At 42.7% G+C, this 27,419-nt stretch overlaps 1 protein-coding gene across 1 annotated transcript in view; it reads right to left on the bottom strand.

Moving 5' to 3' along the window:
- The window catches only part of fbn2b (fibrillin 2b), a 141,446-nt gene extending 114,822 nt beyond the window's left edge, over nucleotides 1-26,624 (bottom strand). Inside the window, exons 1-4 of the mRNA XM_054789607.1 lie at nucleotides 26,498-26,624; nucleotides 20,239-20,572; nucleotides 4,486-4,568; nucleotides 3,118-3,219 (exon numbers count right to left, since the gene is read on the bottom strand). Coding sequence (XP_054645582.1) covers nucleotides 3,118-3,219; nucleotides 4,486-4,568; nucleotides 20,239-20,426 — 373 coding nt within the window. The 5' untranslated portion in view covers nucleotides 20,427-20,572; nucleotides 26,498-26,624. The remainder of the gene's footprint in view (nucleotides 1-3,117; nucleotides 3,220-4,485; nucleotides 4,569-20,238; nucleotides 20,573-26,497) is intronic.
- Between the last annotated feature and the right edge of the window lie 795 nt (nucleotides 26,625-27,419).

Here is a 27,419-nt window from a genome sequence, read left to right as displayed (position 1 = left end):
ATCTCTGAGTAGGTAATTCATGTGTTACATATTTTAGATAAGAATACATTTGTGTTTCTTGTGCCTTGATTTATGTTATTTTTGGAAAGATTTACTTTATTTTTAGTTAAAAGGGGTATTGTTTAAAAGACATGAATTTGCTGATTATTATTTTGATTGATAACTTTCACTTTTCGGCACTACTTTGTGGGATCAATAAAAGTTCTTATCTTAGCCATCTGAGAAGATGAAATACATTGTTTTGGTGCCCAACTGTTTCCGAAGTATATTAGTATGTGTGTGAATGTATAAACACTTTGTAGAAAGGCGCTTTATGACAGTCAGTACATTTCCTTGTATTCACTCACAGCGCAGCCTTGCCACATCCAATATGGCGGCCACAGTGATGTAAGGCTCGGTATATGTTTTTTTGACAACAACGCTTCCCGTTTCCCAGCGTGCTTTGCTGTACCGTTGTTGTAAATGGCTGCTCAGTTACACGTTTAGGGCTCACATAGCTGCTGATTATTCATCATTATTCCTTGGTCGTGTCTTGTCTGTTGTTATCTACCTATTAGGTTGCTGTGTGATGTGTTTTTTAGCTCTTTCTTTAAAGACACCGTGAGCAAGAATGTGATTTCCATGGAGCTGATAAGTTCATTCTGAGCAGGTCTTTGTGAGTTCATTGATTTTCTGGTTGATTAATTGGATTTACATTATTTTCTATGGGAAAACTTGCCTTGGTTAGAGTCTGGTTTGGTTTAAGTCGGACCTTCTGGAACGGATTAATGACGCTAACCAAGTTAACACTCTATAAGGGATGGCACTTCAGCTTGCTGAAAAGAAGAATCTCTTATTTGAATGGGGTGGTGGGGAGTCACTAGACAGAACACTAACTCCAATCCCAGTGCCAACACAAAAATGGCAGCACATGTAGCAGGTAAATGGGGCAACTACGACTACCATGGGGAAAAACAAACAACCATGTTAACACTAAAAATCTAACCTAAAGCAAGATTTTACAAAACAAGTGCTGCAAGGCATGCTGGCAGCATGGAGTAGGCAAGAGAAGCCCGTGTTCCCAAGAACTGCTGATCTTCTTCCTCTTATCCGAGGTTGGGTCGTGGGGACAGCAGCCTAAGCAGATCCTGAGGATCCTGAGGATCCTGAGGCCTTCCCAGGCCAGTTGAGAGACTTAGTCTCTCCAAAGTGTCCTGGGTCTTCCCTGACGCCTCCTACTGGTCAGACATGCCATGACCACCTCCCCAGGGAGGCGTCCGGGAGGCATCCTGACCAGATGCAGCGGTTCTACTCCGAGTTTCTCCCGGATGACGGTGCTTCTCACCTTGTCTCTAAGGGGCAGCCCAGCCACCCTACGGAGAAAACTCATTTACCCGTGTCATGTTCTGGCTGTTGTTCATAAAGATAGAAAGGATTGGATCGGTTGTGCTTTTTTTAATGCCTGACAGCCTTTTTTGTGGAATACTTGATTTGGCAGAGCCTCACTCAGACTCTGCCTCCAGGTGCGTTGAGTGCGAGACCCCTAGCCTACAAAGTTGCACCGCTCCAGTTGTGCGCTTCATGCAACGTGAGCATGTGTGAGGGGTCTGTCAGGCGGAGGTTGGGGGGGTCAGGCATGACTGATGAGCTGACTTTGGCCTACTAAAGCAGTGAGGCTGATATATAATACGCACATCCACACGTACTTTGCACGCTCCCAGAGTGGGGTTTAAAGTATTTGCTAACACCCTTCTCGTTTAACTTTGACTTAAACCTCGCAATAATCCCCTTAAGACTATTGTGACTTCATAAACTCCTCCTTATGGGGCTGCAAATAAGTCACGGCAACTGTAATTCTTCCTCGAGTGCTCACTAGAGATCCCATGCAATACAATGACCCCGCACCGCATACACAACAGCAACTCCTGGGAGACACCATCGGGACAGGTTTTTGGAAAAGAGTGGAGAATAAAAATGTAGCTATACGCTTTATCGAGGTTAATTGGTTCCAGACCCGAGCATGATAAGTGAATTTGCGCATACATACAGTTTTTAACATTACTAGAGCCCTCTAGACATGAAATAACAACCCTATAGTCACCTTTACACTCCTATTACTGAATATAGTAGACAAAATAAAAGAAAATAATACAGACTCACACATGTTAGCACTGAGAGAGCACCTTGTTGTTCTTTTTTTAACTTCCTGTTCTGTACAGTACTTCCTGCGGTGGCTACTGTCTCATCAATGTAACATCACTGACAACCTAGTGACCCGTGTAGAATGCTGCATATCATGACGAATGCCTTACATTTGTGTTTTACTTCATTTAGCCTTTTTTATGCTTGAAAAGGCTTCATTAGGGAAAAAATACGCAAAAAAAATCGATCTATTAATAGGCCGTATTCAACCATGATGATGATGATGATGTATTAATACGACCTGCTCTACCGCCTGAGCCGCTGCCGCCCAAGATAAAAAAGATCAGTTTTGGCATTAAAGCTCCCACATGATAGTATTTTTCAACAATAGTGTATTGAAAGTGTCTTGCCTAAAATCTAGACTTAATGCTGGAATGTACATACCTGTAGTTTAAAGGACGTTCTACTGGCAACACGCCATTTTGTGCGTCTGTAGCTTTAATGCTAATGAGCTGCGTCTACTTTTGACATGAACACTCTAACTCTGCACTTGTCCGACGTAATAAATTTCATATATCACGTACAACATAGTCACTTTAAGTAGTGGGACAGGACAGGCAACGCTAGCATAGCTATGTGATGCTAAAGTGCTAACATTACACTGACAATCTAAAAGCAACACATGCTAGGTTAGCATCGTTGCTGACGAACAACAAAATGATCTAATGTTCAGCTCCCACGTCTGTAGCCGTCTGACGAAGATTCGTCAGAGCTGCAGGATTTATTTTAAGATGTGTAGCGAAGCCTGCTTTATTTTTTTTACAAGGCAGTGAAATGTCGGAATCAGGATATAAGGAAGCTACTACTGCTTGTAGTATAGCGGTTCCAGTTTTTATGATGGTGAATCTGGAACAAACAATGCTTACGAAATCAACCACGAAATCTTGTGCTTGATAATGTTACGGTGTGTTTGTGATGAGTGGGACGTCGACTCACTTCCTCCTCCAGCGCCACAGCTGGAAGAGAGCTGTCCATTGGAGCAGGTACACATGTTGGGTCTGGAACAGAAGCCATCGCCACAGGAGTTCCTGCAAATCGCTGTTGGGTCAAAGGAGAAGAAGGTAAGCCTTTTTAAACATCGGGTAGCACAGCAACAGGTAGTAAAGGGTATTAAATAGGGATGCTCCGATAGATCGGCCGCCGATTAGTATCCTTTCAGGATGCCTTTCAAAGCTGATTACAAACCGGCAAACCTTACGTGTGTGCTGTGTCACGTACGGCTGCCAACAATCGTATTGAGCCGAAAGGGACGCACTTTGTCCCGTATCGCCGCGAGACTCAAAACCAGTCTCTAAAACCTCAATACCAGCGTGTTTGATCACTCCCTTATCAAACCTATTGCTGTTCGACTTGTATTGCATCTTTGTTTACACACTTTGCCTAGCTGTCACTGGCGGAAGCTAGCTAGCTAGCTAGCGTAATCCGCCTAGCTTCTGGTCTTCGGACTCCAAATGTGACTTTTTACCACAGTGACATTTTGTTTTTAAAACAAACAAGTTAGTTCAGAGCTTGTTTTTGTCCACGGGGAAGTGGATATCACATTCATGGGGTAACTACTAACTTTTGTGTCACAGAACGATTTTCCTCTCTTGTTGTCATTATACTACCGTCATTTTCAGTGTATAAGCCGCTATTTTTTCCTTAAACTTTGAACCCTGCGGATTATACAGCGGTGCGACTAATTTATGGCTAAGTCCTAATGTCGTGACATCTCCCTTACTTCAGAACTACGAGTAATTGTTTAAATACTGTGCCGCTCGCAAGTCAGTGAAGAAATGGTAGCTCTTTCTTTGGCAGGAGCCAACCACAAGCTATCACGACAAGCTTGTCAAGCAGTGGAAATTACAGGAGGTCATTATATATGACAGTATAACGACATAACAGTCTGACTCACGGTCTGACTCACTAACTGCCGGTCAAGAACACTTGACGAACAACACTAAATTCATCATACAGCAACTTAACACCCAAGCGGTGTACCTGACAAATATACAAATGTCCCAATGTAAGTTAAAAATGAAAAAAATAAACATTTTAAAGTTTTCGCATATGGCATTGCAACGCATTCATTGGGGCGCTGCAATGACGTCGGCTTCTGTCTGGGCGGCTTTGGGCGGCTTTGGGCTCCGGGTCCTCTGGTGGACAGAAGCAACATTGCAGCGCCATCCATCATTTTCATCAATTTACGGTAATTATGTCTTGTACTCAAAACACTATTTGTGTGTGGTTGTTTAATGAACATAAACAGATAGTGTGTCCAGCCTGATCGGAGCATCCCTGGTATTAAAGGATGGTAGAACTTACGGACAATACACTGGTTCCCTCCCGGCAGAGTCTTCCAGCCGGGACAGCAGTACGAGTGGAAGCGAGAGCCACACACATTGGGCCTGAAGCACAAAAGGGAAAAGCAAACAAAGTCAGAAAGAAGATAGTCCTATCAAGCATATTTGAAAGAATCCCCTAAACAAATAGACAGCGCTTTGAGTTATTTTGGAAAGTAGGCCAAGACCCGCTTGGCCTCCGCTTTCAGAGTAAACAAAACAAACGGATGCAAAGCTGATGGATGATGGGATTCCCAGCGAGGGAAGAAGACGGGGAGGAGTGGGCTTGTGTCTGGCTGTCGACCCAAAACCAGGTCTGAGTCTTCCCAGTTGACAGATCTAACAGTCATCGTGGCCTATGAAGCGTTTGATTGGTCTCGGCCACAAGCTTTCCTCTTGGGAAACGGCAAAACCACATCGACAAATGTTTGGCATCATTCGCACACGCACAAAAAACACACGCTAAGGCTTTAGAAGCCAATAAGAGAAGCACTTTTTTGTCATCATTGGACTTAGGATACCAAAAGAAATCCCCCTCATGTATCATCCCTTAAACCCACTGCAGTCTAGATGTTTGTGGTCATGGTCTGACCAAGATTTTAGCGACCGCAGGCCGGTCAGTTGGGATAAAAACTCATTTGGTAAAGTCATTTGCCTCGGGGAGATCCTTATACCCCTAAGGGCGTGATTTATGACGGAGGGGTCCAAAGTGCGGCCCAAGGGGCCATTTGCGGCCCTTGACTGTTTTTTTTATTGAACCGCTGCACGTTCTAAAAATGCAAATAAAGAAAATGAAAAAAAAATCCTGCAAAAATGGAAAAAACGGCAGTAATTTTATGAGAATAAAGTTGAAATATTGGGAAAATAAAGGCAAAAAACAATTATTAAAACAAAAAATCAACAACAAGTAAATTAAAGTAAGAAAATTAACTTAAGTTAAAGCTCAAATCTTACAGAAAAAATATTTTCTAAAATCGTCATATTATGACAAACAAAGCAAAACAAATTTTTGGAAAATTAGATTGTGAAAAAAGCTTTAACATTATAACAATAAAGTCAAAAATATTATAGGAATAAAGTCAGAGCATTATAAGGAAAAGAAAATGGAACTGTAGAAAACAAAAAAAAACAACAGAAATGGAAAAAAACAGCAAAAAAAAGTGTACTTCAGGAGAAAATGTCATACTAATAATATACTTTTTCACCGATATCACAAAACTGGAGAAACCCTGCCTGTCGCCCGAAGTCAGCTGGGATAGGCTCCAGCATGCCCCCGCGACCCTAATGAGGATGAAGCGGTATAGAAAATGGATGGATGGATCACAAAACTGACATGCAGGCTGCTTTTTCTTGAAATGTACAGGGGTGTGAAAAAATGTTTGCCCCCTTTCTGATTTTTATTTTTTTTGCATGTTTGTCACACGATGTTTCAGATCATCAAACTAATTTAAATATTAGTCAGTGACAATGAAACTGAACACAAAATGCAGTTTTTAAATGAAACTTTTTATTATTATGGGAGAAAAAAAGTAATTGCCCCCCCGTTAAAACAGAACTTAACTGTGATTAATTGAGATCTATCAGTCTGGAAAATTTTAGAAAGCCATTTCTAAAGCTTTGGGACTCCCGCAAACCACAGTGAGAGCCATTATCCACAAATGGCCAAAACATGGAACAGTGGTGAACCTTAACAGGAGTGGCCGGCCAACCAAAATGACCCCAAGAGCGCAGCCACAACTCATCCCAGAGGTCACAAAAGACCCCACAACAACATCCAAAGAACTGCAGGCCTCACTTGCTTCAGTTAAGGTCAGAGTTCATGACTCCACCATAAGAAAGACACTGGGCACAAACGGCCTGCATGGCAGAGTTCCAAGACCAAAACCACTGTTGAACAAAAACAACATTAAGGCTCTTCTCCATTTTGCCAGAAAACATCTTGATGATCCCCAAGACCTTTAGGAAAATACTCTGCGGTCTGACAAGACAAAAGGTGTGTGTCCCATTACATCTGGCGTAAAAGTAATGCTGCATTTCAGAAAAAGAACAAAAGAATGCCAACAGTAGAAGGTGGTGGTGGTAGTGTGACAGTTTGTTTTGCTGCTTTAGGACCTGGAAGATTTGCTGTGATGAATTTAGAATAAAATAAACATGACATGACCTTAAAAAGGACGTCTACATTTTCAGCCAAACAGTCTCAAAGTGTATTTGCTGAAACCTTTCCCGCCTGTTAAGACGCCATCGTCCCAATAAAAGGCAGGATTTCTATCAAATATTTATGAAGAGCTTAAGTCTAAGTAGTTACGACATCATCACGGCGACGTCATCAGAGTGACTTTCCCAGACGTTTTACAGCAGTTTTTACAACTTCAGAAACCCTTTGCCTCAAAAGTGAAGTGAGCACTTTGAGTAAATGAGTGCTGAGGGGTAACGCTTTAGTAAGTTCTCACACGGGTCCTTGAACAAACCGGATGAGTCAGCTTGTCTGAACGTAGGGATGCGATAGGGTCACTGCCTCACTGGTAGTTGTTTTTTTGGAGACATCTAGTGGCCGCAATAATTCATTGAGTTGAGGTTGTGATGCAGTTAGGGCACACAAATTGGATGATACGAAGCAAACCGGACGCTTTTTCTTACAAAATACTTTCTCATACGTTTCTGCCTTGGAGACTACGGGTCTGTAAGTCATGTGAAACTATAATGATGGGATACCTGTGAGGGTTGGGAAATGTAGTTGCAGTAATCCCTCGTTAACTGCGGTTCAATTGGTTCCAGACCTGACCGTGATAAGTGAATTTCCGCCAAGTAGGACTTCTTATTTATAAATGAAATATTTTTGTAGTTAGAGCATTAAAAAAACTGTTTATGACCTTCTAAATATGGTTTTCAACATTATTAGAGCCCTCTAGACATGAAATAACACCCCCGCAGTCATGTTTACACTCCTATTATGCAATATAGTAGACATAATAAGAGAAAATAAGACATAGAAGACATTATATTGATTCACACATTAGCATCGGGATTGGCCATTGTCTCATCAATGCAACATTATGGCCATATAGTGACCATAACGTCTTCTGAATGCCTTATATATTACTTCAGTTAACCATATTTATACAAGAAATTTCTGAATTTAGGCAAAAATATACATCAAACTTTCTCAAATTTAGTAATAGGCCATGTTAAACCACCAAACAGCATGATTTATTAATTTATATATTTTTGTAAAATCGTCATAGAGTGATAGTTGTGAAATTTGATGCACAAAGTGATGCGTGATTATTATATTTTAGACAGTAGTGTTGTTTAATTGGGACACTAGTTATGTCTAGCTTGGAGGTTGTAGCTGCTGCGTTAGCCATTGGCTAACTAAATACATGTGAGATTTTACAAAAATGCAGTGTTGTCTTAAGAACATTCTATCATTTAATAAACAGGTAAGTTTTTATTGTAAACATATACTTAAAAAAAAAGCTACTGTAGCTTTAGTTTGTTTCCTTGTAGAGGGACACATAATAAAAAATGAAAGGATGCAAGGGCCTTTTTGATATTTTGTATTTTTAAAAATGTCAACTTCCTTTTTAAATCATATTTGTAAATGTCTCTGTCGTAATATTACGATTTTATTCCCATAACATTTTGCATCCATTACCATAATATTTTACTTTTTTCCACAATGTAATTTTCCAAAAATCTCTCATAATATTCAGACTTTTACATATTTTTTTTAAATATTTCAACTCTATGACATTATTTTTCCTCATAATATTCAGACTTTACTAATTTTTTTTCCATTTCTGCTCATAATTATGACTTTATTCTTGTAATGTTATAACTTTTTCTAACTTTATTTGTTGTTTTGTTGTCTCTCTAATATTATGACTTTAAAAAATGCTTTTTTTCTTAATATTTCAGCTTTATGCTATTAAATTATATAACGTTATTCTTGTAAAATTATAGCTTTTATGGTTAATTACAACTTCTTTTTTTCCTAAGAGTTTAACTTTATTGATGTCAAATTACTGTAGAAGTTTTCATTTTTGCAGGTTTTTTGTTAAATTATGAATGTGCTGCGGGCCAATAAAAAAACAGCTGCGAGTCGCAAATGACCCCCGTGCCGCACTTTGTGTCCCACTGGGATCTCAATATCATTTTAAAAGCCCCTGAAATGAGCAGGATAGGTCCCCTTTACGCAATAGAGGTGAAGAACTTCCTGCTACATAAAACAGATGACCTTGTTCTCCTCCTCAGTAGACGCAGGCACTCACCAGGGAAATGACAGCTGTGGTTTGAGGCTCTAGGAGATACAAGCACTTGACCAGATGGCACAGGGGTGGCAGAAGGTAAGACAAACAGGTGGACAGGCAGGAGGAGGAACTGACATGTCGTGGTAGAGGAAGCAGCAGGGGGGAAGAGGAAGAGGAATGGATTGTTTGGGACAAAGGCCAAAGTTGAAGTATGGCCGTTGGAAAGTGTGAAGAGAGTGACAAGGATGGAAGACAGGGCGGTGGGAAAGGAAGAAGGAACGGGGGATGAGTGGGAGGGAAAGCAAAACACGTTTATGTTGAGAAAAGGAGGAAGCGGGAGGAGGAGTGGAAACTGAGATACGGAAAGGAGAGGCCGGAGCGCAGTCTTGGTGAGGGGTTGAGTTTCTGGGGCGCAAACCAAACAGGCTTTTAGGGTCCAAAAACACCTCAGCAATGCCCGCACTGAGCCGCCAGCATTCCAACGCTTAATGAGCCGCTGATTTATTCCCTCTTCTGTGTGTCCAGAGCGCTGAAACCAGTCCACTGTTACAGACGCCGAGGATGTTAATATATGACGGATTATATGCGCCTGACCCTGAGGTGTTCTGGTTTGTTATTCTTCCTCTGCCTCGCCATCCCGCTCTTTCCTGCAGGTCAGCGCCTCGTCTCTGGCGGAGCTTTAAGAGGGCCAACTCCAGTCAAACACAATGAAAGACAGACACAGGAAAAAAAAAAGACTTTAAGCCCCGGGGGTTTTCCTCAATATTGAAATGTCCCACTGTTCTCAGGGCTCAATCTAAAGGAGATTAACTCTTGTGCGTCCACGTTGCAACCTTTGAAGCTGCCTCCTGGCCCGTAAATCGCTCGTTAGCTGCCATTAATAGTAATAAAAGGAAAACGGCTGCCACCTCATCCGAGGAGGAAAATGTGAAGCGCTGAACAAAAAACGAAGGCAGGGAGCTGATTAGACACATAGAAGCAGTAAAAAATAGCCTTAAACACGCCAAGACTTTTCTATACGTTTTACTTTTGACCTCAGGCAAGCACAAAAAATGTCCTAAAGGTTTTTACATGACTGTAAATAACGTCTGTGATGCCCCCTGATGGTTGGTGCCCAAAATGCTTTGGAATACATGCTAGCACACCTGTAATACAGATATCCTCAAAGTTTTATAATCATCAGACAAATACTCAATGACTTATGGACAATCGATAGCTACGCACCTTCCTGTTTTGCTTGATGGCGGCTATGTTTTTGAACCAATGTTGCTCAAATTTTGCACACATGCGCTTGTCAGTCCCCTAAAGGTGTGTGCCAAATATCATTATGATTCAATTAAACACACCAAAGTTACAGCAGATGCTTTGTAGAGGGCATTGAGCTGTGTAAGAAGGGTTATTATATCACATAAATGTTGTTTAGAATGTAATGAGTTTTTTCACATGACTGTAAATTACATTTGTGTTGGCCCTTGTGGGTGTTGTCCAAAATGCGTTGGAATACGTGCTATCATACATGTAATAGGGATATCCTCAAAGGTTTATCATCATGAGACAAATAGTTGATGATTTATGAGCAATTAGTTGCTAGGTCCGTCCCGTGCACCTGCGAAGACGTTTGACTTGATGGCAGCCATGTTTTTCAAACGATCTTGCTCAAATTTGGCACACACGCGCATATCAGTCCCCTGAAGGAGTCTACCATATTCCTTGATGATTCAACTAAACAACTTAAACTTACAGTGGGCGTTTGCAGAACGTGTTGAACTTGACTAACAGGGTCAAACAACCAATGTTCATGAAACTCTGTGGAAAACCGTCGTGATGTCCTGATACAACAAAAACAAAACATTTTCTAAAATATGTCACGGCTGTGTTATTCTTTTCCTTGCTCCCGTGAAGCACTAATGTACTTCCTGTGAGTTTCTGGCGAAGTTACAAAATTAGAAAGCGCAACATCGACACAGCCTGAGGGTCCGTCCCTAGAAGCAGGAATCCGCAGGGTCGAAGGTTAAAGCAGTTGACAGCAGCCTTCCCAAACCGGCCTAAACAACCTAGGGTTGGCATAGAAAATGACCAAAGACTTTTTCCATCAAGACAACAAAAACCACAAGGTCAGGTGTCTGTGTACCCCGTGTCTTTATGCGTGCATGTGTGTGTCAGTGGCCTGGTCAAAGGTGAAAAGTCATCGGCCTGGTATTTGAAGCAAGTTAAGCCTCACGTACGGCTGCCTGGAGCAACACCTGGGCTTGCTGGCCTGCTATCAGATGGCAGTGAGGAGGATTTAGGAATGCTTAGAAAACGTGCAACACAACCACTGTGAGCAGCAGCCTAAAACAGAGGATAAACTATGGCTCAGGTTCAACTGATCGTGTGTGCGCATACACTTCTCAACAAGCATGAACGTGCATCGTGATGATCAGAACTCAATTCAAGAAACACCCAAGTACCTGTACCAATGTCATCAATCAAATGTGTACTGGGAGAACAGGGGATATACATAAGGGACATTTTTGCTTGTTGAGGGACCCCCAAAAGGGGGAATTGTATTGTAGAATGACCCCAGTATTGCATACCGGCATGATTGAACAAGGTCACATATCGAGACAAACAGGCACCGCACGCAAATGCAGTCTGAGCAATCTCAAAGTTCAAGGATGTTGTGTTGGGCGATATCTGGTTTCTTATCGTCATTGTCAGCGCCTGTAAGAAGAGCTTACAGGTGGCAGTGGCTCAGGAGGTAAAGCAGGTCGTCCAGAAAACCAGAGTTTTGGCGGTTCCAGCTTCCTCCATCCCAGGCACGGCTGTGCACGCTTGAGCAAGACCCTTCACCCACCTTGCCTCCAGTGCCGCCCACACTGTGTGTATGAATGAATGTGGTCGAAGAGGCTGTTGGTAGCTACGCTTCTGTCAGTCTACGGCACTTCTCACTCTCATAGTCGGCTGAGTCTCGGTGCAGTTATCGGGCATCCTTATTTCCCAGCAATAGATGGCTCATAAGTGTAGAATGCAGACAAATAAATCCCTTAAATGGAACTGAATGCACATAAAATCAGAGTGGAAACTTTAATATAAATTCCAGTTTTTCCGTAAAAATACTCGGGTATTGTAGGTTTGGGGTGTAAAATGCTCCTTTGTGTGAAGTGTAAGGAAAAGGCACATGTTGAGCCAGACGCTCTTGGAGAAGGATGCATCCAAGCCATCAGGGTGCTACTTTTGACATTATCCTCATTCTCTTCGAGGGTTCCAAGATGTCCCTCCTTAGCAAGCCTTGGAAAAGGCTAAACATGAACCTAGTTGGATAAAAAATGTCTTATTAAACAGAAAATGTGGCACTTTTTACGAGTTTTTCTGTCTGCGCCAACAGTAATTGCGGTCAACTGAAGCTGTAAATGTATCCCCTTGCGCGGCATTGATTGAGAAATGACTGCTGAATGAGAGTTCAGTCCTTTATTAACATGTGCATTATGAGAACTACTCTAAAGGTCAGACATCATCTCACCAATCTAAGCCAAGACTTTCAGGTTTATATGATGATTTTACGGGCATGGAAATTTTCACAGCCAGAAATAGCACCAGCATCAAAAAACAAGCTAAATCCCTGCAGCTACCAGGTAACACACTTGGTTTCATCCATCCATCTAAGCCTGTCACTGTAGCAAATTTTGGTGCTTGATAATTGTGCTACAAATTATCGTCGATAATCTGATATTACATTTTTTTTTCCATTAATTATACGGTATAATATAAGCCGGTGTGTCTGGCTGGCCGCTTCCCTCAGTTCACTGTGATCGGTTTTATCTTTGTTTTATCGTTTCTTGTGAGGACCATCGATTCTCTGCTGGTGTACGATCGTCAGGAATGACTTAAAATTCAGGACATTGTGGCCGCCGGTGCAAAACAAAAGTACAGGGGGCCAAACAAACTGCGTCTCTCTTACCTGGCTGACGTGCCAGAGTTCCTGCTGCGGGAGGTATGTGTTGCGCAATGTTTACATGCACGGATGAAGACGCCAGGCTCTTGTGTCGCAGCGTTCTTCATCCACTGCGGAACACATACACAACAATGGACAGGCGACAGCGCACAGGGATACGACGGGACAGAAAGTAACACCGAGCAATTGTGAGGTCTGATTCTTTCGAGGAAGCATTTTTGTGATGCAAATGTGTTTCCCAGAACTCAGCACACGGGACAAATTGGGAGGAGGTAAGTCACAGTTGATGCACTACACTGCTGACGGATATGTCATACAACTTCAAGTCAAAAAGTCCCAGCTATCCCTCTGATGGAATAAGACACCCAGAAAGTACATGAATACAAGGTTTGGGTTTACAGTATGAACTATAAAACATTAAGAGTAGTCCGTGCAATAAAGCAATACAGCAAAAATGCAACAAACACAGCAAAACATGAAAGCAAAGGGTAAAAAAAAACACCAAAATGTCAAATATCACATCTTCGTGTCTCTCTCCCAGACACCTACCAACTCTGCTTCGTATCATTGCCCTGTCTTTCAGGAGGTGCTGTGACGTGGTTAGTCCCTATGATTACCGTAAAAGTAATGACTATATCACTAGAAAGCGCAAACTCTGTTGTTTCAGAAACCACTGGAATCATTTTGATTAGAGACGGGCACAAAATCTTTTTTTTCAAACTGATACCGATATGATAACTTTCTGCTTCTCAAGACCAATATGATACAGATCAGTGGCGGCTGCTGGTCATTCAAGGAGGGGAAGCAAATTTTTTCCGTCCTACATCATGTTTATTTATTTAGATATAAGTTCTACTATCTGCCACGATGTGCAGCTTGCTAGCAACTGGAGCTACTGTGTGAGTGTGAGTGTGAGTGATCGTGACGGGGCGGGGAAGAAGCTCTGCAGCTGCCGCTGCTCGTTGGTGAAAGCAACTGCAACGTGACAGAAGAGAGTCGCCAAATACAACGCTAGTCGTTTTTAAGAAACACAAAGTCGCTGCTGATCGCTAAAGTCTCTGGATCAGTTTAGAACAACGGAATGAAAAACTCCAGTGGAGTTTATGCTTCAAGATCGCTGATTCGCTCATTTCACTGTCAATCAAAAATGGATTCTGCCTCAGACAGATCCAATCATCATGCAGAAGCCGAGTGTCCTGGCCAGCCCACTGCCCCGTGGACCCCCAGAGACGCTGAGCGTCCAATGGGTGGGACAAACCTGAGCATTTATCCAATGACCGTCCAGTCGTGTCAGTTACCTGTGATCAGTAGCTTATTCTAAAGAAAAGATGAAGGTATTCTCGCGCATATTAGGTCAATAAAATGTACACACAGCAGTACCGTACATATTTCATCACTTTTTTTTGCAAGTGTTAGGGGAATCTGAGCTTCCCTTGCAGTCTTAGAGCAATTGATTTTTCATATCTACTTTTTAATTTAGTGTCTTTCTTAAAGAGAATGTTTGTTTACAAGTGAGCTAAGGGGAAGTTACGACAGGCCGTTAACGTCACAGGCAGGGGAAAAAAGCAGCGCTTGATTTGATCACCTGCACAGTACTGGTAATCTTGCCTTAATGTTATCAGATTTACCTTTATGACATAATAACTCCCTCATATCGGACCGCTAATTATTGTGCACACCTACTTTTGATAGAAGAAGATTTGAAGAAGATTTCGAGTAATCTGAAAATAGCATTGCAAACCGTTTACCCTATACAGCTTTGACGTTAAAGGACCACAAGCCAGACCAGGTGAAGGAGATTTAACTGTACAGCTTGTTGACAATGTGGCTTGAAGCCACATGTTTACATGGTTTTTGGGAACGTCTGCAAGACGCATCGGGAAAAAACGCCACCCAAAGAACAAACAGAGATTGACTCATTTGCACAAGTTGCCCCCAAACCAAACCAATCATCCTGACTTCATTTGTTTGGCATTTTTTGTCACGTTATGTTGACTTTGTAGACAGCAACATCATGTTGCGTGTCATTTCTGGTGCTGGGACGTGTCTACACGATCACCGTAGGCAACGCCTTCAGTGGCACATGTGAACGCCACATGAAGGCTTGTTCATCAGGACGGTCGAGACTTCGGGAGATTCCCTGGTTGCGTCATGTGTTCCCACCCTTACCCTTCTGTCAAGATGCTCGTTGGCTACCTGTTAGTATGTTACCGAGTCTGGTGTCAGATGTTTAAGTAAGAAAAACTCCAATGCGGCTCCTTTGCCAGGATCAGGAGCAGTGTATCCTGGGACATGGGTGGCCATCCGCATTCAAATTGCAACAGTTGTTGCATGTCCTTCAAATGCAGCCTCCGAAGGACACAGCCCTTGATGAAGACAGCTTATGGTTTCAGTTTGCCCTCAAGCCAAGGTAAAATAGTGAAAATGTAATAAGAGTCTTTAAATGCATCAACATAACACAATCCAGCCTGGAATGGTTTCCTCTCAGCTAGGATTTAATTTGCCTTAATCAACGAGGTTTACCATCAACACTGATTTGACATGCACATACAGTAAACTCTGGAAAACCTCGACTTGAAAGTTTAAATAATCAAATGTTTGGGTGGTTGATGTGAAACACTTCCAACTTGCAAAAACGCTGCTTCAATTAAAGCCGTCAAGACAGCCAGCCCAGAGTGTGATGAGTCCTTATGGTGAACGGACTGATACCAAGCAGTGTGTGCTTGGGAGCCAGTCAGTCAGTCAGAGCTAGTCAGCATCAGACCTCTAGCAGGCTCTACCAGGGACAGATTTGGGGGATATAGAATTCTCTCCAGCAAATAAACAGTACACGTTAGCCCAAGGCCAGCATAATGACCATCATTACACTAACCACCCCTCAGTCTGCCACACACACAGTCACTGACAAGTCCACCATGATTGGTGCAAGTCTTGGATGAAAGTATTTGGATGTACTGCAGGGTCTTGAATGTATCACATACTTCTGTGTAAGAATCAAGTTCCAAAAGCCCAAAACCCAACAGTATACTGGCTGTTGTCGGTTGTCGGTTTCTTTTGGTCCCAACTGCTCAACTGTTGTGGCCATCATTAAGGATAAAGACCAGTGAATGCTAATGAATACTAGAGGGGTCATGGATTCCGTGTGCTGTTACAAGGAGATCTGAAACAGACTAGTTTGTTACGTGCAATATTAATAACCGAGAATAGGGCTGTCGTCGACTAAGAGTTTTCATCGTCAAATCTGATTCATTAGATTTTGTCCACAGTCGACTAATAGTTGAATATTGTTTTTTTTGCAGAAGCAGAAAGCAGTTCACATCGATACACAGTCCTACTCTTGCCAGTTTCAGCCGCTGTTTTATCAGCCCAAAGTGTGTGGCAGTCAGCTAGCTCAATAGCATTGTCCGGTACTCAACTGTTTAGTCATGTCTCTGTGAAAATTCTGACGTTGTAGTCCGAAAGTCTCTTATTGTGGGTGATGTGGAGTAATAACTCGTTCATTTTATTGTTCATTAGCAAGGAAAATGATGGTAAGGAAAGTCTGTGCGGTGTTAGCTTGACCTTTTACATTATCAAAGCCACTTGCAAGCACTCTCGCCCTGCTGGGAGGTGTGTGCAGACTGCACTACTCAGGAGATCTCATGGATCAATCAAAGATCGGTGAAAAAAACATTGGCACTGCAAAATCCACCATCCAAAAGCTCTTGAAAAACTGCAAATCTGGAAGAGGCGCTGGGTTTCGCGTAAGCATAGGTCCTATGTTAAACATGTCCTTTCAACACAAATGGGGCTGAATTTGTATAAAAAAGAGGCTATTTATGACAAAACAAAGACATTCGATGTAAAAATGTATGCTCAGCAGCAACCGTGGGCACCCACCATGTAGTCAGAACGGTAAAATCTTCATCACATGACATTTCAATTTGATTCGACTGCGAGATTGATAGTTGAGTCTAGGGTTGGGCGATAATCTTTATATAATTGTATACCAGTAAAAAAATTTCCAATGATAAGAAAATGACTTATACCGGTATGAACGAAAAAAAGCAGAGTTGACGATGTATTTTTCCGGCGACTGCGCGCCACGGCGCACTGTATTGATCATCACATCGGCGCCTCACGTCTACCACCAGAATGGTCCAATGCTAAATGCGCAGGAACCTCTGTAATATGGAGGTGGTTTCGTTTTGATAGAGCAGATGTAGTACAGACATGTGGAGTAGCCGAGCGACTCCACCATATATTAGCCTCACGGTCCACTGCAGAACCAGCGACTGAACTTTGAAGTCGTCCTGTCTCGAGACAAGTGTTTTTTCCGGAGGGAAACACAGGTGAAAACATCACAAGTGAGTTGAAGGAGTTTCTCCAGGAACGGTACTTAGATGAGAAGAAACGAGTGTAACTACTGACAGTAACTAATGTTGTGAAAGCAGCTACCTTGAACAACTGGAACGGACTGGATAAACTGCTTTGGACACCCTCTACACAGTGCCATAGATATTCTTACTTTTCATTTCATTATTTTTAATTATATAGGTCAAGGTTTGCAGTTTTTTATGCAAGACTCTGCTGAATTTAATTATATCGTAATATCGTGATACATCCCAAAAATATTGTGATACATGCTAAGGTCCATATTGCCCAACCCTAGCGGAATCGGCCTCCTGGACTCTGTTTTGTTTTCAAAACTTTTCTTCGAAAACCAAACTGGGTGGTTGGGAAAGTGAGGTTGGACTGTACGCACATGAAGCTCATTTGTTTGCCATTTGCTAAAAGCAGCTCCTAGTCAAAATGTGGTTATAGTCGCCAGATGACATAAAAATGATATATTTCTGACAGAAAGTCAACATTTCATGTCAAACACTCCTGGTTTGTACTTTTTCTTGCGTGCAATCTCTGCTCTTAATTTGCTTCACAAAACAATCATTGCATGGGACTTTCATCCAAATCAATGCAATTTTTCCACAACGGAAAAAGTCTGCAAGCTTGTGTTGTTCCTTCTCAAAACACACAATACACTCTTTGATGACGGGAAGAACGCACAATTGCCCAATGCCTCTTGGTAGATGGCCAGTCTGTTCGATAAACTGAGAATGTGGATTATCAGAGTCAGTTCATTATTCAATTTGTGGCAGTGGAAGCCGCCTCAGATGTTCCTGACTGAACCCAGATGACGACTGAGAACTGCGCAACACCAAGTCTTTATATTGATCTTAATGTTATAATTTGGGTCTTAAATTGAAAAACCCCACCTTAGTCCATCCTGGATGGAATCCATATTCCTTGATTTCTACCCAACATGGTAACTAACACACAAGTCTGCACGGTATATTCTCTCTCCATCGTCATTTCTTCTGCTGCTTTGTCACCTACAGCAGAGAAACAAATGCTTCCTTTCATAGTCCCTTTGGGTGATAGGACTACCTCATTTCCTGAGGCTTGGCACCATGTGCTGGGACAGATGGGAGTCTGATTGCAATAACTGATGGAGACAACAGGGAACGAGGACAGAATGTGCCTTGTTGGGTTTCTGTACCCCAAAGTAGCGAAATGTACACGGCAGATTGACGTTGCCGTTTCTACTGAATGGTTGCAAAGTGGGCAAGTTGGACTGTGGGGGGAGAAAAGGGCGAAAGAGGGCGGGGTGCAGCTGTTGAGACAAGGTGATGTGACCTCAGTGGTTCATTACCCAGACGACTCAAACAAACAACACCTTTAAAAACACGCAGTCATACATGCATGATGGATAGTATTGATTTCATCCATTAATCCTTCCATTAGGTGTTGGACTCGAGCCCTAAGCACCCCCAAATCTCAATTCCTCATCTGGCCAAGACATTTGGGACAAAAATGGAGCTGAAAAATGTGAACAGTGAAGTACTTTCCCCAGCGTATAAGCGGCAGACTCGTGGGAATTTGGGTCATCTGACGTATAGAAAGCAGCTTTTCCCAACCTTTCCCATGAAATGCCAATTTGCTGTAAATACACCTGGAGTTGTGAGTGCGCCAGGCAGCCTGCTAAGGTCAAACATGTGCTGTTTTGGGGAAAACAATGCGCTAGTATTCCACAGCATAATTTGATATAAGGCAAGCTTGGCCGCACACCAGAAATCACAGCAGTTGAGAGGGTTGCTGCCAGGAAATCAGAGGGGGTGGGAAAGTCATTTATGGTAGAAAGCCTGTCTCGATACAAACGTTTATAGCCTAGGTCACAACCGGACAAACAATTTTTTGATCGTGTGATTTTTGGCGTTCCCCATAATGCTGCTTTTTGTTGTTTGTTTGTGGAGTACGTAGTTGTGGTGATCATGAAGGAGGAAGATCTCCACACACATGGAGGACGTACGAAATATCTGAAAGTGCGTTGGCCGCACTAATTACGTACGTGTGGTGCACGTGTGGTGCACGACACACAGAGGAGTCCGCAAGTGCATTTTGCCCCAACCCGACACCAGCAAAACGTACAGGTTTCCATACGGATGACGCACGAAGACGTGCAAAGTGCGTAAGTTTGTAAGCGCCCTCAGAGTTTGCTCGACATGACATAGTCTACGTAGTCTACGTACATAGTCTAGGTCTACGGTCAGTCTTTGGCTCCAACATCAGACGTACACAGGCCGTAGGAGCCCGTACGACCGGTTGTGACCTAGGCTTATGCAAAACAAAACAAGAACGAACGGCCCAAACAAGCTTGTGCGTTCAAAACATACGAAAACCAAATCCATTTTTCCCATAAGAGATCATGTAAATCTAATTAATCCGTTGCAAAAATCCATGCATCCATTTTTTTCCACTTATCAGGATCTCAGGCCACGTCTTCAAGTTCCACCGGGAGGGGGACACCGAAGCGTAGATTAACAGACCCTGAGATACTTGAACTCCTCCACCAAGACGTCACTTCCAACCCACCCATCCATCCATTTTCTCATACTTATCCGGATCCGGGTCATGGGGGCAGCAGTCTAAGTAGGAAAGTCCAGACTTCCAGGTCTACGGTCTCGCCCAGCTCCACCGTGAGACATAATCCCTTCAGCGTGTTGTAGGTCTGCCTCAGGGCTTCATCCACACTGGGCATGCCGGGAACACCTCACCAGGGAGGCGTCCAGGAAGCATCCGGACTAGATGTCCAAGCCACCTCAACTGGCTCCTCTCCATGTGAAAGAGAAGTGTCTGTCTGTCATCCTCCCGGATGACAGAGCTCCTCACCCTATCTATAGGCATTCTCCGTTGACGATCCCGTGGGAGGACCTTTTTCAAAGAAAACCATTCAGGCGCAATCACTCACTTTGCATAATAAAGATAAGGCAATGAATCAGGCCAATCGCTCCTCCTTCAAGTTGATGAATGATAGTCAGTGCCAGCCAGGGCGAGTTGGCTCTGCTGCCCTAGGGGACGGATTGAGTCCTTGTGTAAAATGGAAGAATTTGTTGCCTGTGATGAAGTTCATTAAGTATTTTATTCTTTTAATCACCAAAAATGAAATGTGTTAGCGTGAGAGAAGATTTTTGTGTGGTTGTATTGTAAAACAAATACAGTATGAAGTCATTCCTACCCTCTGAGTGTCTCCTGGCCACGACGTCGAACCCGCTGCACCTCTCTTTGGTCCGTGGTGGCGGTGAAGCGGCTAGCCTGGAGCGGCGCCCCATTCCCGTTTCCAGTCTGCCCGTACACCACCTGGGCGGGCGCCAGACACACCGCCACCCATCCCAGCAGCACCCGGGCCAGCTTCCCTGATCCCATTTGTCGGTCCAGCGATCCCTCCGAATGAAACACGAGTCTTTTACCGTTCCCCTCCTGATTCTCTGATCACCGTTTGGACCCAGGCTGAGCAGAGCAATCTAGACCTGGATCCAGACCAAGTCCTGGTGTGCACTCCACAGCCGAGGCTAGAAAGAAAGGAAAATAGAGATAAAAACCCAGAAAAACAGAACACAAAGGGTACAATACTTTGCTAATTTACAGAGAAAGGGGTCCACATGTGTGGCCTATGTGATACCCAATGGGGTATGACTCTATTTGTTTTGTAGCTCTTCCACTCCTTAACCACTGCACGCAAAAGGGTGAAAATTTGTCAAAAATGTGCACCCCTACAAAATTGCTTGTGCTATTACTTTTCTGAGAAATACACCACATGGTGGCGCTGTTATTAAACCCCAAAGTTTGACTCCATAATATTGACGTGACTCACAAAGTGCTTGATAAAAAAAACAAAAAAAACACTGTAACTTTAAAGTGTTTAGTTGAATCACCACCAAATTTTCCTTACCAATTCACAGAGGAACAACAGGCTTTGCTACACATCTTAAAATAAGCCTTGGGTCTGTGCCAACTATCCGTAAGTCTGCTACAGACGTGGGAGCTGTAAGTTTGATCATTTCATTTGTCCTTCAGCACAAAGGTTAACCTCGCCTGATGTTGGCACTTTAGCATCACGTAGCTATGCTAGTGTTGCTCATGTTTGTGTCCCCCTGTCGCACTCCTGAATGTTTTCTTGTTGTACGTGACATGTGGCATCTATTGCCGTGTGGCATTTGTGCAGAGTTACCGTGTGTGTGTGACAAGTGAATTAAGTATACAATAACGCTTTTTGGAGACAAACGCTGTCGGAGAGCGAGCATTAAAGCTACTCACACACACAAAACACGGTGTTCCCAGCAGGGCTTACTAAAACGTCTTTTATTATTATTATTGTGGCATCTCTAAATACCAATGATTAATATTTCACATTCGCAGTTTCAAAGCTTACAGATAATCAAAGTATACGTCAACCTGAGTAATATGCGTAGCTTCCAAAATAGCTACGTAGTGTTCATTAGACACACACTTTATGTATTACGTCCAGTTAGCATTTGCTAGCAAACATTACCCATATACAAGAAATGAAAATGGTTATGCAAAAGACAATGCAGCCAAAGTCAAGGCAACATATTAAAAAGGTTTCAGCCACGGGCACATTTCCCAATTCATCATGAAATAATAGTTTAAGAAAGGGAAGCGTAGAAAAGCACGCATTTCCATAGTGGAGCTCATGACGCGAAGCAAAGCCTACAAACACGCATCTTACCGCTGACTTCCTTTATCCATAATCGGAAGATGAAAGTTGCATCTCTGCGTGTAGTTTGAGATGTGATGTTCACCATTGCCAAGAGCAAGAGCGAATCAGGAGGGGAGCTTAAAGTCACCTGACTGATGTTATAGGACATCTAAAAAGTCACGTTTATGCGATCGACCGCTAGCTCGCGATGGACGTAATGGGCACCCCTGATTTACAAACATTGCTATACTTGGCCCTAAAAGCCTCGCGGCTTCCTAGAGGGAGCCAAAAACACGGCGTTGAAGGGCGGAGAGTTAACCGGGGGAGGGAAGCACCGCCATTGAACTACATTTTGTTCCCTGACGAAAAAAGAACGCATTCCACCAGTGAGCGTCAGGACAGTTAATGGATGTGGACAAATGACTCATAAAGTACGCCAATTATCTTCATTATGTGATTTATTCAGCCTGGACGTGCAAATCGTTTCATTTTGGACGTGCTGACCTCATACGAGAACTGCGTACTCTTTCAATTTCTGTCGACTCGGGGGTACGTTACGGTTGAAAAAGACGCCGGGGGTGCGACTGGATTGGACAGCCTTGAGGTTTATTTTCTCTTCACCGCCTCATTATAGACCACAGCTTTAACTGTGGGGCCCTGCTCATACACCAGCTCAGCAGACACGGGGCCCCCCGCCTCTACACCAGACCCCGTCCCACCACAGCACATGTAAATAAGAGTGGAACAACAACTTTGGAGCTTTCGTCGATGCATTTGACGAGCGTGACGAGCCATCAAGGATGCAGACTGACCAAAGCTGAATTATGTGCGTTTAAATCTACACCAGACTGACAAAATAAAATACATAAGAACCAGAATCCCAAGTAAATGTTGGGATTGGAGTGTAGCATTCATACCCTTGCTCACATTCAGTATACGCATTATAATGCACTAAGAAGAAGAAGACGTAGCAGCTTTGCCAACTTGCAGACCGTGTCGCTGTATTTAGCGAGTATTCAGACCCCAATACTCTTTTTCATAAAAGTGACTAGCCACAAATCTAGAGCCTTTTGGAGAATCTGACATGAAAACACGTGTCGCTTTGCTCAACGAGCAGCGGGTGCCGCCGTCTTGTTTTAAAAAGACACATTTCCAATTTTCCTTGGTTATCGTCCGCCCCGGTTAGTGCGTTTTTGGCTAAAATCTTGCCTTGGCTTGCGTTTATACCTTTAAAAAAAACATAGGCTGCCAAAAATAGTGCATTAACGGCAGTAACAAATTTATCGAATGAATTACACTACTTTTTTTAGCGTAATCAGCGCATACACATCATGGCAAGCCACCGCCCTGTGTTATGACGACAGACAGCGGCACAGTGCAGCTCCCCACAGAGCCACACAGTCTCTGATGCTCTTTTTAACTTTATTCTTACCTGAGCACATAAACAGCAGTGCAATTCCAACACCATGTATGTTCTCCAACTCCAAACAAACACGTCCTAGTCCAGTCGTCATTGCAATGACACTTCCCCATTTTCACCAGACAGACCGCGAGACGCGTTCACGGACACTCAGAACATCACAACGTCTTTATTGTGCGTGTATGCGCGGTCTAAGTAAACAGAAATACAAAGAAAAGAAAGAAAAAACAATAAGTGGATGTTCTTAGCACTCACTTTGTAACTCCTAATGTGGAAGTACAATTTGCTGCATTCATGTATGCAAAAGTATGAAAATTCACTCAAAACATATGAACTTCAACTTAAATGACGTGGTGTCTTTGAACGCAACTCCTCCTTGCTTATAATAACACAGTTGAGGTCTGATTCAAGTATTCTGCTATTAAAGAAACCAGTGTTGGGTAAATAGATTTTCAGACGTGTGTGCCATCTCTTAACTTCATTTCAATTTTCAGTTAATTTGCCGCTGTTAATACATGCAAATATATGAGATTGTGCTTTATTTATCCCACAACGGGGACGTTTAGATGTTACAGCAGCACAATACATAAAATCCTGCCCTGTCACTTCTTTCTTTCAATAAAATACAGCAAAAATGGGCATATTTCCGACATAGTGTGACATGTTGATTAATCGTGATTAATTCATTTGAAACCCGTGATTAATCTGATTTAAAATTGTAATCATTCGACAGCCCTAATTTCCAATCTAAATGGTGGTGCCTGTAGTTAACGTCCGCCCTGGTTAGCGCGTTTTTGGCTACAATTTTGCCTTTGCTTTGTGAAGAGAAGACCGTCGTCCTTTCAGAGATATGTAAATGTGACGGGAGAGGCTCCGTCATCGTCTGCGGTGCACACACATCCATGCATACTGTACGCATCTCCGGTTCCCGCTTAACAGTCTATCAACCCGGGTGACACTCTGTGTTTCTGCCTGTCTCATTTTACATCCATAACACTCATTTTTGCTTTCAACAACAAAACACAAGCATTCAGACTTACCGTAGCATGTTTGCAGCATCCGGAGTCAAGCATAGCACACGTCACCACACACCTCACAAGGCATCCTCACCGCATTTTTTGCATGTTCTATATTAAATGGGAAGGTGCATGTTTATTGGTTCTACAGCGTTGCTATTTAATTGTTGTAAATTGTGGTTGCAGCAGAATAATGTGGGTTTTTTTTCTTAATTGAAGGTTTTGTGGGTTTGTTTTTTTTTCAACAAAATTAGGTAAAAATGTTCTGTTGTCCATTCATTTTCATTCATTTGTAATTATTGTTGCATCATTTTCTGCATGTAAAACTTGAATTATTGTCTATAAAATGTATTGTGTGGGTGTCTGGAACAGATGAATTGGACGTACAGTGTTCCCTCGCTCTATCACGGTTCACCTTTCGCCGACTCGCTGTTTCACTGCTTTTTTAGTGCAATTTTAGTGCTTTTTATTACAGCGTATGAACCTTTTTCTATGCCGCTTATCCCAATTAGGGTCGCGGGGGTATGCTGGAGCCTATCCCAGCTGACTTTGGGTAAGAGGCGGGGTACACCCTGGACTGGTCGCCAGCCAATCGCAGAGGAAGGTTGATCATTACAAGTCAAATGGAATTTGAACTTTTTTTAGTGTTAAAACGGGAGAGAGATGTGATCAAATGTTCATGCCTGTCTGAGAAAAGTGTATCAGGTGTATGGTGGGGGCTTTTACAGCCTTAAAACACGTAGAATTGTTGGAAACAAATAAAGTTGGCTACTTTGCGGATTTCCCTATTGCTATTTTGGGACCCTATCCCCCATGATAAACGAGGGAACACTGTACATTATTTTCTATGGAAAAATTTGCCTTGGTTAGAGCGTGTTTTGGTTTGAGTCGGGCCTTCTGGAACGGATTAATGACGCTATCCAAGGCACCGCTGTATATTTGTTTTGCTTTTCATGTTTTTGACTCACTTTTTGCAAATGAGTCATGGCCAACTATGCAAATTCAACCACCGCCACAAATAGATTGCAGTCCTGTAGGAAAAACGGAATCAAATCTATCAAGGAAATACGTTTGCGGTCTGAGCTTTAATGTCATTGGACTTTTTATTGAAAACCCGAGCACAAAAAGCTCAACAGTGCGGCCGGGGGATGGTATCACTTACAAACAGTGCAAAAAGAATCAGTTGCTATCATAACCTCAACCCCTAGAGGGCATGCTGATTTCTAGGATGTGCTGTGGTGCCTTCACCAACATTATGCAGTTTGTACTCACATCCTCACCTTTCTTCATTTTAACCCCGAGGACTGCTATGATATGCTGTGATGGTTGACCGAAATGACACAGTACTGAAATGATCTATGCATTGCTTCCTTCTACCTCCTCAATAGTTTTTTCTGGAGTTAACAGGCACACATACAGAAAGTCCTGGTTCGGTCTAAAGCGGGGGTGTCCCAAGTGCGGCACGGGGGGACATTTCCACAGGTTAGTTTTTTGGCACGTTGTAAAAATAGAATCACACGGACAAAAAAATGGAAAAAACCTATCAAATAGAGCAAGAAGAAAAAAATGTAAATTATAATACGTATAAATCAAATTGATATAATGTTTTTAGCCTTTTCATAAACACGTAAAATATATATAAAACATCACTTGAAAAATAAACAAATAAATAAGAAGAAGAATAAAATATCCTTCGATGTTTCTGTATGCAGCCCTCGGTGGAAAAGGTTTGGACGCCCCTCATCTAAACGATGAAAAAGCAAGAATGAACTAACAATTCAAAACAAAGCATTTTCGTTTCTTAAAAAAAAAAACGATGTCATTTCTTAGATGCACAGAAATGACGTGACTTTATATCATTTTTCGCACGTGAACCTGCTCCGCACATTGAATTTTGTGAGTTAAACACAGCAAAAGACATCTCCATGTCGGACTAATCGGGTTCACATAAAAAAACAACGTACCGAGCAAAGACTAAGCGCACGTTTTACAGCACAGAGTTGCAGTAACGAGCTCTCTTGCAACTTTATGAATGGGCTCAGCCGCTACGCGCTTACTTAAACACGACTTGCATACAAAAGTGGCACAAAAACCAAAATGAAAGTGAATCAAGCTACAGAGCCCCCCCCGCGTGCTGCTCCATAAAAAAATGAATAAACCCAACTTTCCCTGCAACTTGCAGCATCTTAACACCGAGGCGCATCTGCTCAATGGATGAGTTAATCCGCCGTGAAACACGCACTGGCTTGTGCAACAATAGCACCCCCCCGCCAAGCCTTTGAATAAGAAGTCATTACACACTATTTTGTCATGCGTACTTCATCATCAATGAGCACCATACCTTCACAATCGCAGCGCCTTGACGTCGAGGAGGCCCGCGTTTCACACAGCAGATAAATGCACACCAAGCATGGAATCCTCAACTGCAGTCTTTGTGGGAAGAAAAAAAATGTGGAGAAAAGTTGGAGAATTCCCTGTTTGGGATAAGGGGAGGGGACAGTGAGGGAGTAAAAAAAAAAAAAAGAGAGAGAGAGAGAGAGTGGGGGGTGGTGGAGGGGGCAGTAACGGTCTACAGGACAAACCCACATTCCTGAAGGAGAAGACTGCGCTGCAAACTCGACTATCATCACCTCCTGCAGGCTGCACGACACCACGCTTGATAAGATGCGTCCAAGGGTGGGGTCAGTCATACCTGGCACATTTACCTTTCAAACGAGGGGACATTTTCTGAGACATTTTGTGGGTGACTACAGCCTATTGTTAGTTTTAAAAAATTAACTAATGGAGTATTTTCAACCATAAAAAGGCTAAATAAAGTAAAATGCAAATATAAGGCGTTCAGAAGATGCATGCAAAGAAGTTCTGAGCGACGGTAAACTCAGTTCCTTTTACTGACTCGAGCTTTTAGGAGTCATTCACTAAAGTGAATCGAGAGCTCAATTCACTGGAGTCGACTCATACACGTACAGGGTGTGGGAAAGTGTTTGACCCTCCCTGATTTTTTTACATGTTCGTCACACTTAAATGTTTCAGGTCATCAAACTAATGTAAATATTAGTCAATGACAACACAACTCAACACAAAATGCACTTTTTTAAAAGAGACTTTTTATTATTAAGGAGAAAAAAAATCTACAAGCTACATGGTCCTGTGTGAAAAAGTGATTGCCCCCAAGACCAAAACCACTGCTGAACAAAAAGAACATTTAGGCTCCTCTCAATTTTATCACAAAACAGCTTGATGATACCCAAGACCTTTGGGAA

Source organism: Dunckerocampus dactyliophorus, chromosome 10 (assembly GCF_027744805.1).
Source record: "Dunckerocampus dactyliophorus isolate RoL2022-P2 chromosome 10, RoL_Ddac_1.1, whole genome shotgun sequence".
Classification (NCBI taxonomy): domain Eukaryota; kingdom Metazoa; phylum Chordata; class Actinopteri; order Syngnathiformes; family Syngnathidae; genus Dunckerocampus; species Dunckerocampus dactyliophorus.
This window is presented reverse-complemented; position numbering and strand designations above follow the sequence as displayed.